Genomic DNA, 15,506 nt, shown 5'->3' on the forward strand with positions numbered 1-15,506 from the left:
TGGCGTCTGAGTTTATCTTTTGTTTTGTCAATGACACGACATTGCCAAGTTGTTTAGTAGCCAAACGATACTACCATGTAACTATGCAGATGATGGCATCTATAGCTATATCCTGTGTGTTGTCGTAGCTACGAATTTTCGCATTTAATGATATTAATACAGTGTTGGGATTAGTTACACAAACTGTAGAAACGTGCAAAATCGAAGGAAAAGAGTAGGGATTTGTCAATGAGGATATAAGTTATAATAGCCTGTATATTTTCCATCGTACCGCTGATGGTCGGATATTTTAGCTTCTGAAACCGGAATGCAAACATGCATTGTGGTTTTGATGATGTAACATGAGCAGTTTTTATTCATGAATCTGATGTTATGTATAGTGAGGGTGTACAACATACTTGATCTTAGTAATACAGTGAAAGCAGTGTGATGTGACAAGCAATAAATTCATAATGACTATTGACCTCAATAACAGGCTTCTTGTCAATGTGGTACAATAACATACCAAATGTGCGATCTGCCCAAGCTTCCCTTACGATATTATGTTTCGGAAGGTGTGTTAAAGTAGAGAGACAGGTACAGTAAGCGGGGAGTGAAGTAAACGTTTAATGTTTCTTGATTTTAAATGACCTATGACTTCCACCAAAAGCAACAATAGGCTGTTTAAATTTGATATGGTACATCTTTAAACCAAATATGAGATCTATCCAAGCTCCCAATATTGAGATATCATGTTTAAAAGGTTTACAAGGTAAGCGGGGAGTGAAGTAAACGTTTAACGTTTCTTGACTTCAAATGACCTATGACTTCCACCAAAAGCAACAATAGGCTGTTTAAATTTGATATGGTACATCTTTAAACCAAATATGAGATCTATCCAAGCTCCCAATATTGAGATATCATGTTTACAAGGTTTTTACAATTTCACCTCTGATAACCCCAAATGACCTCCACTAAAAACAATAGGCTTCTTGTACTCAACGTGGTACTTCTACACACCAAATATGAGGTCTGCCCAACCTTCCCTTCTTATATCGTTTTTACAAGGAATTTACAATTTCACCTCTGGTGACCCCAAATGACCTTTGACCTCCACCAAAAAAAATATGCTTCTTATATTTAATGTGGTACTTTTTCACACCAAATATGAGGTACACACACATGTATATATTTCTTTACTTCCTTGCCAACACGAAAGTTTTTGAACATTTTTTGGGAAATTTTTTAATCAATTTTTTTTATAAATCAAATATAGCAAACATAATTGATTAACTATTTATTTAAACTCCGTTCAGTTCATAATGAAACTGATAAAACACCAGATACCTTGCTTGAAATCATTACTTAGTTGTCAGCAAAGATACCTGTCCACACACATATAGCATGTGGTTAAGCTGCTGCCTGGCAGAGTGATGTTGAATACTGCTCTCATCTCAACTGACTTCTTTGTCAGCTGATTACAGTAAGTATAACATATATATCTGCTCTTTAATAGCTTTGTCTGGACAATATCATTAAATAGATTTCTGTCCATTATTGTTTACACTTATTCATGAAAACTCAGATTCTTCTTGAATGACATTTTCCAACCATTCACCATATTGTGTCAGTTGGAAATCTGGAAGGATCCTCAGTGACGTAGAAGGACCAAAGGTATCTCTGCTTCTTCCAAATATGTATCCGGAATCCTTGGAAATTACTGAAAAACTTATGTCACCTTGCATCAACTAACTTTGGAAGTCCAACAGTAAATTGTCAATTTTTCGTCTAGCCACGTAGTCCTTCTCAAAGTTTGCAAAATCTTCTTCAGAAAATGCTGACGTTTCTACTTTCGCTTCTGTGACGGGAAGAGGGTTGTCTTTGGTGAGTTTTCCTCTGGAATGATCTATTATCTGTTGACGTAAAATATAAAAGCAGTTCTGAACAGTTTGGAAATGACTGAAACTCCTAAACAACCAAAATGACGCCAAACTAGAAGTCCATCTCACGTTATATAAGTTTTGAAGATATACCCTCATAGCAGATTCATGGGAAAAAAGACTATATAGAAAGCTTCCTACCCATTTACTCGAAGATAGTACATCGCATTTGGCTGCTATTTTGCAATACTGCCCTCTGTAAACTTATAGATAACAATGTCAATGCATAAGCTGGACAAATATTTTCTTCACTGACAATTTTGATAGCATGAATAAAATCAAACGAATGCCAAATCATAACGGCTGCTTCAAAATGTGATTCAAAACACGATTCAAATTCTACAAAATGTACACACAAAAAGTTAAAATGTTTAGTGGTTCCGATGCCCAAACATATTGGTATTACCAACATAGTGTGGTAAGCCATGAAATTGTACACACCAAACTTAAGAGAGATATCTATTGACTAATGCGGCAACATATAAAGGGAGGCACCAGGCATCAGTTATCACGTTGAAATAGTCTATTCAGTGACAGTATAACTAGACTTTCTACCTACACTGTGGATCTATTGAGAGCACAGTGGCAGCGATCAACTGTGGCTCTCAGAACTGGTCCAAAGACTAATGAAACTGTTTCATTGCGTATGTTGCTATTGAGCTGAGGGATCAGTTTCCTACTAATCGATCTCCCCAGTTTCTATCTATGGTCACACGTGACACCACCTAATGACCCAATTAGTTGGAAGTTGAATGGGGCAACAGAGGCAACACTCCTAAGTGCTTCACCTACTGTGGGTTTGCATTATATTTGGGGAAGGGTTACAGGAAACAAAATCTGTGAAATGTCATTACTAGTATGTTTGTTTATCTTCTTTTTTCTTTTCTTTTTTAATTCACACTTTAAACAAGCTTTTTAGGGTTTGAAGAGCAGTAGGTAACGTAGCTGTTTAGAAGGTTTTCACAATTCGACCCCTGTTGACCCAAATGACCTCCATGAAAAACAGTAGGCTTCTTGAACTCAATGTGGTACTTCTACACTTCACCATCACCACCACCACCACCAACATCCCCATCACCATCACCAACTCTTACAAGCCTGCCAGAAACAAGGTCACAAAGCAGCCTGTTGAGCTTCATCTATATTACTATACAGCCATGGTGTTGGATAGATACATGGTGCATGGATTGGGGTGAGGATGTCTATTGCTTTCTTTGTATGTTAGCTCTTACTCCTCCATTTTACACCCTCATCTTTCTCACTCTCCGGGGACATCTATTCCACAAGTTTTCTTTGTTATACTTTCTTGGTAGTCTCAATCATTGAATTTTCTCTCCACCATATGTCCTCTTCTTTGTGTGTTTAATATCTTTTGTCTATTCTATAAATGAATGAATTCTCATATTTTATTAATGTCAATATTGATGTTCCCTCTATTGTGTTTGAACATTATCTCTCTTGGTAAAGCTTCATGATGGATTGGTTGATAGAGATAAAACCGATTAACGTAAAAAAACAAATTTGAAAAAAATGTTTTGATATGGCTATTAGAATACCAAACAATGGACTAACATACATTTATGAGATTTGGATCAGCCAATGCCAGTTCAATCAATCAATCAATCAATCAATCAGAAGACATTTATATAGCGCCAAAGTCAACAGAAATTGTTCAAAGGCGCTATTAGCCTTGGTCATAGGTAACTTGTCACACCTACACACCAAAGTAAGCGCAATTCAATCAATCTCTCCTGGGGCACCACAGTGCACCACAACCACGTGTCCCCCGGGGGACTTCCCATAGGGTGCAGCCAGAAACCGGCGCACGCAACTATATTTACAAGTTACCTCGCAAGTCCCCATTTATACACCTGGGTGAAGAGAGGCAATGGAGATAAAGTGCCTTGCCCAAAGACACAACGTAATGATCTGGCCAGGGCTCGAACCTGTAATCCTTAGATCACCAGTCCACTGCCTGAACCACTTGACCACAACGCTCTCAGTTGACTGAAGGTGCATTCTAGCAAACAATTTTTAGGGGAAACAGAGAATACACAATGTGGTATTCAAACAGTTTTGATTTGTGCACTGGCAACAATAAAAACCAAACAGTTCTCTAGAAATTCATCTATTTGAAGGGAGAGAGTTGAAATCAATTTATAAATTTATTACCTTTTGAGCCTGAGATGAGAATCTTCCTTTATTTCCGTCTAATCTCAGTAAATAGTCAATGTTTTCCTCTGTTTGATCTTCTGCGTCGTCCTTTGAGAGTTTACCTAGGGAATGAGAAGGAAATTTGATATAGATTACTTTTTGGCAGTCTTGGATCCTGTGACTGTAGAAGGGAATGTATCACTTCAGTTTGTTGGACAAGAGTGACCAAGGACATGACCTTGAGCAAATTTGTCTTTGTTCAATGCAACCCACCAAGGCAAGGGCTGTTGGTTTCTCAAAAGTCCTTTCGAGATCCGGCTTTAGGAATCACAAATGACTTCGAGTTGGTTAGAATCATGTTTGATCTCTAGAGTAAGGCAAACATGTCACCAAAACAGAACTAGTATAGTTCGATACAGGTGAAAAAGCTAACAGTGGAATTACGACCTTCCTTACCGGTTAGGGTGCAGCATATAAAGAGGGAGGCCCGGGTTCGAATCCCGGTGGAGGCTGGAAGTTTTTTCACTGCTCTGGATTTTACAACTCATTAATTTCAATTTATATATCTATATATACATACAAACATATATTATAATATTGTCATAATAACATATATCTTGCTATTTCTGTGATTTTTGTTCATTTCTAAATGTATCAAGTGTTCCAACCAATATGTGTCAATTTAGTTCTTCGATTTCAGTGACGTGAATTCAAAGTTGTCTGTTATTGAGGAATAATGGACACGCATAGTCGAGGTGAACCAAAATGAGATATTTATGGTAAAGGAAAAATATAATCAGTTACTTGAAGTAAAATTGATATATTAGTTTGCTGGTATGACAATGAAAGCAAAATACTTACTGAATGCTGATTTAAGTTTCATTGTTTTAACAGTTGTTTTCTGTCTTTGTGACTCTCCTTTTAGCCTCTTCAGTTGCCTTTTAACTCCAGTCTTTTTGGAACTAACATGAGCTAAGAGATCTTGGCGATTTTTTGAATGAATTTTCTTTCTTGACTTCTTCTTTGGTGATTCTGCAAGAAAAATGTGCAAATCAAACAAAGACCATAGAAATATGTTCATTGAAAAGTGCAACATGTCTTTGGTTGATAGCATCCAAGTTCAACACAGGGACTTTAAAATGATACTTGTGATTAATTGGGTCTCTTTCATGTAGTTCAGACAAAAATTGATCCCACATTAACACAAAGTTAGTGTTCCACTTCTACAGATAAATTATATTTGTTTTTTGGTAGGGAAGTTTTTTTTTTTGCTCACTGAAAATCTTCTAAGGGCCTAGAAAGTGGTATCAAAAATGGTAGCAAATTTCAGTCCGAACTGTCTTATCAGTTTTGTCATGTCAGTTTATTCCACTATTAAAACATAAAGGAATGCCATACAATTATCGACTGTATTAACTTCAAAGCTTTCTTTTCATAATCTGGTCAAGTGTTGATCTTTTCCTCAACAATCCAGGCAGGCATATCACTTGGAAAAAATGAAAATCCATGTACACTTAGGCGTGATCATGCATGTGAATTTTGACTACAACCTGAGGTAGCACGCTACTAATTTAAGTAATATACTAACTGATCTTACCATGAAACTGACTTACAAGCAAAGTATGTTATATCAAGCACAAAATTTACTTTCCACAAATTAATGCGACACACGCCTGCACATTTACTGTACCTTCTGCAATATCTTCCTTGAACAATTCAAGACCTCTTCTCACTATAGACGATGACATTGTGAATAATTTAGACCATGTAGTGGAAGATTGGTACTCTTCTTGGGTTCAGAACCGTAGTAGAACTGAGAGAGACTGAGAATGGAATTAAAAAAGACAATTATTTTAAACATGCATATACATTAACATATTTTGAATAAGCTGGCAGATATATGACCTTATCTCACATAACACAAGTCGGTAAAAATGAAATTTTATATTTAGAGACCTTTACAAGGTCTGTTCAATTTATCAGTATCTAAACCAGGAACAAACATACAACTAGGGGTGTTGCTTTGTTTTCCAGGACTGGAGGGGGCAAACTTAGTGATACAACCCCTCCATTAATGCAAATGCATTTGATTTAGATTTAGATTTGATTTAGATCAATTGGCTGTAAGATGCACCACCACCTCCTACACTCCCCCCCTTCCCACCCCTGTGATATACAGTCATCGTGTTGTTATTGTGCCACCTTGAATTGACTTGATCAAGGCTAAAGGAATAAAAGAGATATTTGAAGAATGTTAATATTATATTAATGCAATTGATGGGTTTTATTTTTTGGGTTTTACGTGTGATTATTACCAAGTCTCTTCAAAGTCAAGTAAAAGGAGATTTTCATGTACAACATCAGGGGATTAGTTAAGACAAAATACTTGGCTAGAAAGCATGTTTATTGGAACATTGATTTGGATATTGAAGAGTTAATTCAAAATTGTGAAGAGTGCAGAAGATTGTCAGATCCATACAAGGGTCCAGTCAACCAACCCTTGGAAGAGGGTACATATTGATTTTGCAGGACCATTCGGAGTGACATGATAACTATGCAAAGTACCACTACCGGAAACACATTGTCAACACTGAGGACAGTATTTGCTTCTTGGGGGTTGCATCAGCAAATAATCACAGATAATGGTCCACAATTTGTCTCTTAATGAGTTTGAAATGTTTGTTCAAGAAAATGATATCAGACATGGAAAGTCTGCTCCTATACAGCCGGCGAGTAATGGAGCTGCCGAGAGGGTTTCTAAACACTGTAAGACAGCACACTGTAAAAACACTGTAAGACAGCAAAAACTGACTCTGGTAGCCTAAAAACAGTCTTGGGTAGAGAGTTGAGAACAAGATTAAATCTGTTGAAACCAAGTTAGAAAATTGAGTTAGTTAGACAAAATGGTTCAAATCTTCAAAAACGATTGAAACTTTAAATAGTGGTGATATAGCTTTTGAAAGAGATTATCGAAAAGCCACACAAGAATTGGTTAGGGAAGTCATTGTATCCAGCCTGGGTCCAGTCACTGAGTAAGGGGGGGTCATTGTATCCAGCCTGGGTCCAGTCACTGAGTAAGGGGGGTCATTGTATCCAGCCTGGGTCCAGTCACTGAGTAAGGGGAGTCATTGTATCCAGCCTGGGTCCAGTAAATGAGTTAGGGGAGTCATTGTATCCAGCCTGGGTCCAGTCACTGAGTAAGGGTAGTCATTGTTCCAGCCTGGGTCCAGTCAATGAGTTAGGGGAGTCATTGTATCGAGCCTGAGTCCAGTCACTGAGTAAGGGGAGTCATTGTATTCAGCCTGGGTCCAGTCACTGAGTTAGGGGAGTAATTGTTCCAGCCTGGGTCCAGTCACTGAGTTAGGGGAGTCATTTTACCAGCCTGGGTCCAGTCACTGAGTTAGGGGAGTCATTGTTCCAGCCTGGGTCCAGTCACTGAGTTAGGGGAGTCATTTTACCAGCCTGGGTCCAGTCACTGAGATAGGGGAGTCATTGTATCCAGCCTGGGTCCAGTCAATGAGTTAGGGGAGTCATTGTATCCAGCTTGGGTCCAGTCACTGAGTTAGGGGAGTCATTGTATTCTAGCTGGATCCAGTTACCTACCAAGTTCGGGTGGATTGATCAAATATGGAAACATTATATTGATCAGCTAAAGACGTTGCCACCACTACCTTAGCTGATTCCCAAGGTTTGAGAAGAGACAGTGACCAAGTTACTGAGCTAAATAAGGGGTGGTTTGTTCCTCCTACAAATCTTAATCCAGGAAACAAATATCATGTCAAACAGAATGAGGATAATCCAAAACCTAACAATTCGATCAATCCAACTAGTAATGTTGAAATTGACTCAGATGAAACTTAATTCCCTTAAGAAGGTCATTGATAAAAGTACAACCAGTAAACTATTTGAATTTGTAAGATCAGTTTATTGTTTGAGTTATACAGCTTGTGCGATTATAAAAGGTTTTATGTTATTTAAATTAAGTTGGAGAGATTGTGATATTCAGTTATCGTGTTGTTACTGTGCCACCTTGATTCAACTTGATCAAGACTAAGAAATAAAAGAGATATTTGAAGAAATTTAATATATTGTCATGTGATAGAAACTTAAAATATCTGACATTTGACAATTGTATTCATTCCAATTATTCTGTATATGATGAAGTATTTTTTAAGAAACAGTAACGTAGTTCCTACTGTAATGTTTAACAAAACAGGTTATTTCTCATTCTGCAAAGACTTAGGATTTTGAGTTTACCAGTACTGGTAATTGATGCTCTATGAGGATGATAACTAATTACATCAATCAAAGCCATGTCAGGGGACGCGGTTTCAGATCATAAAGACGTACAGTACAAAGGTTGAGTAACAGTATCATCCGTATTGCCCAACAAATGGGCAAAGATACATTCCTAAGTTGACATTGCAGCCATAGTTAGTCTAATTAAAGAAGCAATACAGAATGGGTTCTGCAAACATGAGGGTTCTAACTTAGTCATACAATTACAAACTGTATTAAATGGGATGTACTACCAAAGTAACATTGGCTATCCTAGCCTAAATCAAAATAACCTGATAATAATATGGTGTGAATTATCACTATCACTGAATGATCCACCGAACAGCCCCCCCCCCCCCCCATCTTTATCAGGCTAATGCATCATGACAGTAGTAATGTACTCAAACAAGTTTATAAAGCGAGTCCCGCACAGTACAGTAACAATATAGGCCAAAGAGAATTTCACACATTACGACGCTGAGAAATTTCGCAACATGTGGCTGTTAACCTAAAATAGTGTTGGCATCAGTTTCGCGAGAAGCTATGACTTTTAACTTGTCCACACAGAAATTAGCGATTATAAACAACGAATCATTTCTTACCACAATGACACTATGGCCGGTTAATAGGTAATGAGAACAACTTGAAAACTTTTTTCCGGGTATAGGCCTACTTTCTTTTACGAAATATTGTTGTTTAGATATTCACATGCCCGTGTTTTTTCTCTTGCAGCACACAAACAAATTTCTACTCATATGTTTGAGAAGGGCTCATGCTACTTCGAATGTCGCACTTGGACCCCGTTGGTAAACTATAAGAGCTGAAAATTCAGACAGCTCCGGCATATTTTGACCAAGCTGACATTGTAACAGCCAGTGGCGGCGGAACCGGGGGGGGGGGCTTGGGGGGGGGGCTCAGCCCCCCCAATAAAAAAGTTGAGGGGGCAAATGCATGATAAGCCCCCCCAATATTTACCAAGGCTCCGAAACGTACATCTGCCCATTTTTCAATGCATACTTGTCGATCTGTCCGATGCACACGTATACTCTATAGGTGTAATAATTTTAGTAATTGCTGGGGGACCCTCGGCCCGTCCCTTGGCTATAGACCACATTGTCACCCCAACCGCGTCTTCACGCCCCGTGAAAAGTGGAAGCAGTGAGTGTGAGTACCGGTAAGCGTAACACAACTTCGTCTTAGGCCAATGACTTGCCTCATTCCAGCCAGTTCTCCCGAACATCCCCTTACTTAGTGGTTGATCGAGCGTCCATATATACAGCCAGGGGCGGATGCCCCCCCCCCCCTGACGGACTCAAATGGACTGCTGGCGCCCTTTTCAGTTTTTCACTACTTTTTACTTATTCGCGATTTTTGACTATTTTATTGCGCTCTCATATACCTATTGACATTTGTCATATTCTGTCGGTGTAATTTTCCGACAAAATGGCGACGACACCTATTTATTCTCCGTTTATCTGCAAATTAGCAAGGCCCCGGAAAGGGTCATTTCCTGCAATCTCGGGAGTATCTTTACTCAAAAATTTTCTGTACGCTCCGCGCCAACCTGTGGTGGCTCTCCGCTTAGATAGTGTCGAAAGCGCCCCTACACACCATTCTTGCCCATTCTTGCTCGACCAATACCCCTAGCTCCGCCACTGCCCTTACTACACTCAAAAACGTCTTTGCGAGTACACTACGAGTAATAGCTACCCTCTTAAAACACCATCGAATATACATATTACAATGTTTTTACAGACTTAACGTGCAATCTGAGAAATTGCAGGCTTGAGACCCATATTTTAGGGCCAGGTATTCACAGCATAAAACACTCGGGAAGTGCCGTTTCCGGTCATCTGGGGGTTTGAAAAAACCCAAAATTTTCTTGTACGCTCCGCGCCAACCGATGGTGGCGCTCCGCTTAGATAGTCTCCACACATTAGCCCCCCCAATAATTTTTCCGTTCCGCCGCGCCTGGTAACAGCAGCGATTTCCATATTCTTTTAGCAATATTTACTGTATTGCTTCTACTAGCACACAGACAACCGTTTAATGTAGGAGTGCTCATTACTGTGTAATTATTCAATGAACACACAAATAAAATCATTGCTTGAATTTAAGATACTAAAATCATAATGCCCCAATCATTTTACTGATCACCTTTCCAATCAGCGATCTTTTTTGTCGATAAAACTAAGTTACGTTTATTAGGACGTTTCCTTTGCCTCTCTTGATGGGTTATATTAAAGCAACACCAGATTGAAGCGCGCGTCTTTCACCTGAGAAATTAGACGTGTGAACGGTTCATTTATATGGGTACGGTATATATGGGTACGGCATGATTCATTGCCGTTCCTGATTATACCTGGCGTACATGTCTTGCACTGAATCAGTGAGCTCTAATAACATTACATCTTTGATATGTTCTGCTTGCTAACTAATTGTTCTTCCTTTTTTCAAGCCCGGGCGATGATGATCTAACAGACGAATGTGATACAATATCGACATACAGAGTTATTTAAGCAACAGATTTTCTGTCACTGATAAGCTTGAATGTGTTTCAGATTATTGTAATTCCTAAGTAGCTAATAACTTTAACTTTATGTCTAAGTGATGGCAACTTTTGTTGATTTGTTTCTTCTACAATTTTGGGAATGTTTTATGTCTCTACGTCTTGTTCCTTGGTCCGTTTTTGCAGATGATACCAATATTTTCTTCACAAACTGTAAATAACAACGATAAATTGTGTAGATTCTATAAATGGCTTGTGCCGAAAAAATTATCATTGACCATAAACAAAACCAATTAAATGGCGTTCAAAAGAGGTAGAAATAAATATAACTCAAATATATGTATGAGTAATGTACCCAACTGAAAATTCGTTGTACCAGATATTATAGGAGTTTATATCGATGATAAGCTCTCGCGTGGAAATCATGTTAAGTATGTAATCAGCACAAATTTCAAGAGGAGTATGCATCCTATCTAAATTGAAATTTATCCTGCTTCAAAGGGACATGAGGTTAACCTATCTAAGCCTAATCTCACCCCACCTTTCAAATTTGCTGTATAGCATCTGGTCCGGTACTAACAAAGCTATATTGAAAACAAACTGGTTATCACTCAGAAAGGGGCTATTAGACCGTACATTACATAAAGTTTGCACCTCGGGACGACACCAGTCGTAAGTTTGCTTCCTTGAACTTCCTCAAATTTCATGACCGATAATAACTATGAGTCAGTTAATTTTCCTTTTTTTCTTTATTTAAACAAGCTGCTTCCTTGTTCTTTTTTTTTTACACAGTCAACAAACTTTTTTAATAACTACAATATTAGATTATCTAGCCAACTTCGTACTATTTTTTACTTTTGTTGCTAATTATGTGTATTAATTTGTCTGCTTTATCTGAGAGGGATGTTAGTGCTTCAGAACACTGATGTGTACCTTAGATCATCATACATATTTACATTGTTGTGCACGAAATCAGCGTCTAATTCGTCCCTTATGGACGCAATCTACACATAATAATGCTCACTCGAGCCTGCTTGGGCTTGAAGGAACAAAAATGCAACCAGACGAAGGCATATACCCAGTGGCGGAGATTTCTTGTCAGAAGTGGGGGGGGGGGGGGTTGCAGGCCATTGATGAAATAAAAAGTCATAACTGCTGGCTCACTATCTAAGTGGAGCGCCACCATAAGTTGGCGCGAAGTGCACAAGAATATTTTGGCAAATATTGCCTCCCAGATTGCAGTAAATGGCACTGCTCAGACCTTGAAAAGCTGCATTTAACCAGGGGCGTATGCAGGATTTTCTAACCCGGAGGGCGCGTATTATTATCTAAGCGGAGCGCCACCATTGGTTGGCGCGCAGCGTACAAGCAAATTTCTGGTTTTGGTACACCCAGATCACCGGAAATGGCACTTCTCGGGCTTGAAACTGACCAACCATATGTACACTTTTGCCTGAGAACCAAGTTTTTTCCAAATACTTTTTTTCTCATCTATAACCTTTTTGAAGATTGTCACCAGTCACACATCATGTTCGGCTTCATCACATATCCTGTGGATCATTGCTTTTGTAGGTGATTCTTCATCGCGGCCCACAATATCCGTCAGCCCCACTGTTCAGAATTTGAAAATTCACAATTCTCGTGAATAAATTCACTTCAAAACATACCCATAATGTTGCACAAAATATCATCTATGGACAACCGATATAGAAAAACCTCCTTTAACAGACGGGTCAAAATTGCACGAGTATGATGAAGTATGATGAAGAATGTTGGTTAGGGAATTGTCGAAAATTCAGACGGCTACTAAAATTTCGTTGAAGGAAATAAAAATATACCAGATATTTCCGAAACCGAACACTACACACATCGACAGTTTTGGGCATGGGCGCAGATCAGTCTTGGATAATGGTGGGGACGCGTGTCTGTTCTATGACACTATCTAAGCGGAGCGCGACCATGGGTTTGCGCGTAGCGTACGATTTTTTGGGCAAATATACCTCCCAGATCGCCGGAAATAACACTTCCCAGACCTAATGATGCTCCTAAACCTCTTTAAGTTTTAGATCTCATGGCTTAGAAATTCAGTTTGGAGAAATACACGGGCGTCTGCAGAAAGAAAATCAGGGGACAAATAATCCAAGTAGACTTTTGTATATACGATGGGTCTGGGGTCCTCTCCCAGAAAACAAATATAGACTGCCGCAAATGCCATTTCCGTCCTATATTTAACAACTGCGGATAAAATACAATAAAATGAGAACTAATGCATGTCATTTGCACAATGCTGGATCAAACTGCGCCAAAGTTCAATACAGGGGAACTTGAAATGCAGCTATTGGTCAAGACAAATTGGTGGGGACACGGTATATCATGTCCCCACTACTGAAAAAGTTGGTGGGGACGCGTCCCGCTGTCCTCACCAGGATCTGCGCTCATGGTTTGGAGGCTGTTTATCGTGGAACGCCATTTTCATGCTCACTGATATGATGTGATATCTGCTGTTTGCTTTACAAATTCAAATAATTTTGTCACTGTTCCTCTTTCTCTTCCCGTTTTCTTGCCGTATTTTCTACTCCATCCTTTTCTCCTTTTCTCTCTTCTTTTTCTTTTCCTTCCTTCACCTCGTTGAAGTTGGCAAGTGTATACATATCCACAGCTATTCAACAGCAACAAAACGTTATGTTGTGTATGTCTGTTGTGGGGTGAAGTTAGCGCTATGAGCTACAAGTTCCAATGCGCAAGGTGGGGGAAAGGGGCTACAATAATGTGTGGGTCAATTCTAACTCGGTTTTCGGTCGTTAATTGTCGATGTAGCCTACCAGGTAAAAGGTTGAAATGACTTTAACAATTTCAAATTTAATAATTTGATTTATTATGCCATTTGGAGCACATAACTTAGGCTATAACAGAACATTACTGGCAAAAACTAGGGGGGGTTGATTGTGTGGGCCAACCCCCCCTCTTCAATCCCCCCTGTTTCTCCGCCACTGCATATACCCCTAACACGTAGCCTCGAGACATCATCTACACGTAAAAAACTCCACTATGGCGAGTGTGTAGCTTCGACGTACACGAGGACAAGATGACGTAATCATTGCAATTGCCTATAGCAGATCGTTAATAGCTATTTATTGACCGTGGAAATGGTTTCCCTAGTGTATTTATTTACAAATCATCATACATATTTACAAATTATCCCCGAAATCAGCGTCTAATTCGTCCTTATGGACGCAATCTACACGTAATATTGCTCACTCGAGCCTGCTCGGGCTTGAAGGAGCAAACATTTGACCAGACGAGGGAATGATAGCCTAGAGACATCATCTACACGTAAACAACTCCCCAATATGTGCAGCTTAGCAACCCGTGAACTGCTTGCCCCATGCATGCTTTAGTGCACTGCTGTGTACCTTAGCAACCCGTGAACTGCTTGCCCCCTGTATGCTTCAGTACAACATTGTGTACCTTAGCAACCTGTGAACTGCTTGCCCCCTGTATGCTTCAGTACAATGTTGTGCAGCGGCGTAACCATGAGTCTGGGGGCCCCTGGGTCCTGGTAAGGAAGGGCCCCCTGGTTGCTGCGGAGAATCAACCGACGTGCGCGCAGCGCACATTACGGGCGCAGAGCGCGAAGCCCCAAAGGCGTGGGTTCAGGGCCCGCCTTAAGGCCCTGGAAGATCTGGGGTTCTACAAGCTCCTGGTGCATTCTAAGCCGTATATGGAACATTTCGTGGTGATTTTATCGACTGAGATTTTGGGGAAAACCTGCGTTCATAGACACATTTTTGGTCCGCCTTGTCTGTTATACTGGGAACATGAACAAATGTGTTGCAAAGCTAGAATACATTAAGGGATTGAAATGAAAATAAGACCAAATGGCCGATGTCCAATTAACATAAACATGTATATTTCCACCCGTGGCGTAACTCCTGTGGACAAATGGTATCCAAGTTCCCGAAAACTTGGAAAGGCTGGAGCTTGAATTGACTGAGCCTGGCCTTCTTGTCAGCAAACATATCGATTAGATTTCGCTATAATATGTACCAGCTTAGCCTATCAAGTTCCAGTGTGTACCTCAGGCTCTTGAGTCAGTCGTGCGGAAAGGAGGATACGAGATTTGCAGTTGCAGGGGCATATGATTTATGACGAACGTATTCACGCACAGAAAAATATGTCCATTGTCTCGTTTATAGTTTCTTTTCCAACGAAAACGTGCCGTTTCAAAAAAAAAGAGGAAAAAAAGGGTACCCCTATTCTAAGTTCTGTACATCAGTGCAGCGGGGGCCCCCTTTGGTCGGGGCCCCTGGGTTTGCCCCGTCCGAGCCCATAGGCGTTACGCCGCTGAGGTTGTGTACCTTAGCAACCCGTGACCTGCTGGCCCATGTATTCTTCAGTACACCGTTGTGTACCTTAGCAACCCGTGAACTGCTTGCCCCCTGTATGCTTCAGTACACTGTTGTGAACCTTAGCAACCCGTGAACTTCATGCCCCTCTGTATGCTTCAGTACTCCGTTGTGTACCTTAGCAACCCGTGAACTGCTTGCCCCCTGTATGCTTCAGTACACTGTTGTGAACCTTAGCAACCCGTGAACTTCATGCCCCCCTGTATGCTTCAGTACTCCGTTGTGTACCTTAGATCCCGT

The 15,506-nt window shown here is 39.9% G+C and overlaps 1 protein-coding gene across 2 annotated transcripts; it reads right to left on the reverse strand.

The window, feature by feature from the left end:
- Window positions 1-237: 237 nt before the first annotated feature.
- On the reverse strand, window positions 238-9,118 carry LOC139960136 (active regulator of SIRT1-like). 2 transcript variants are annotated; one of them, XM_071958261.1, is made up of 5 exons: window positions 8,954-9,118; window positions 5,764-5,896; window positions 4,935-5,105; window positions 4,092-4,195; window positions 238-1,892 (listed from the first exon to the last, which is right to left on the reverse strand). In XM_071958261.1, exons 2-5 carry the CDS (start codon window positions 5,819-5,821, stop codon window positions 1,728-1,730), a joined length of 498 nt encoding a protein of 165 aa, XP_071814362.1. In that variant the 5' UTR covers window positions 5,822-5,896; window positions 8,954-9,118; the 3' UTR covers window positions 238-1,727. The 2 variants fall into 2 exon arrangements, with proteins under 2 accessions (XP_071814362.1, XP_071814363.1); XM_071958262.1 differs by lacking the exon at window positions 8,954-9,118 and adding an exon at window positions 8,645-8,788.
- Between the last annotated feature and the right edge of the window lie 6,388 nt (window positions 9,119-15,506).

Source organism: Apostichopus japonicus, chromosome 19 (genome assembly GCF_037975245.1).
Source record: "Apostichopus japonicus isolate 1M-3 chromosome 19, ASM3797524v1, whole genome shotgun sequence".
NCBI lineage: Eukaryota > Metazoa > Echinodermata > Holothuroidea > Aspidochirotida > Stichopodidae > Apostichopus > Apostichopus japonicus.

What these genes read in the sequence shown, in the direction of transcription:
- LOC139960136 (XM_071958261.1), bottom strand. Translation starts at nt 5,821, where the DNA reads ATGTCATCGTCTATAGTGAGAAGAGGTCTTGAATTGTTCAAGGAAGAT. An exon ending in CAAGGAAGATATTGCAGAAG is followed by an intron (nt 5,106 to 5,763) that starts GTACAGTAAATG and finishes TTTTTCTTGCAG; the next exon opens with AATCACCAAAGAAGAAGTCA. An exon ending in GAAACTTAAATCAGCATTCA is followed by an intron (nt 4,196 to 4,934) that starts GTAAGTATTTTG and finishes CTCATTCCCTAG; the next exon opens with GTAAACTCTCAAAGGACGAC.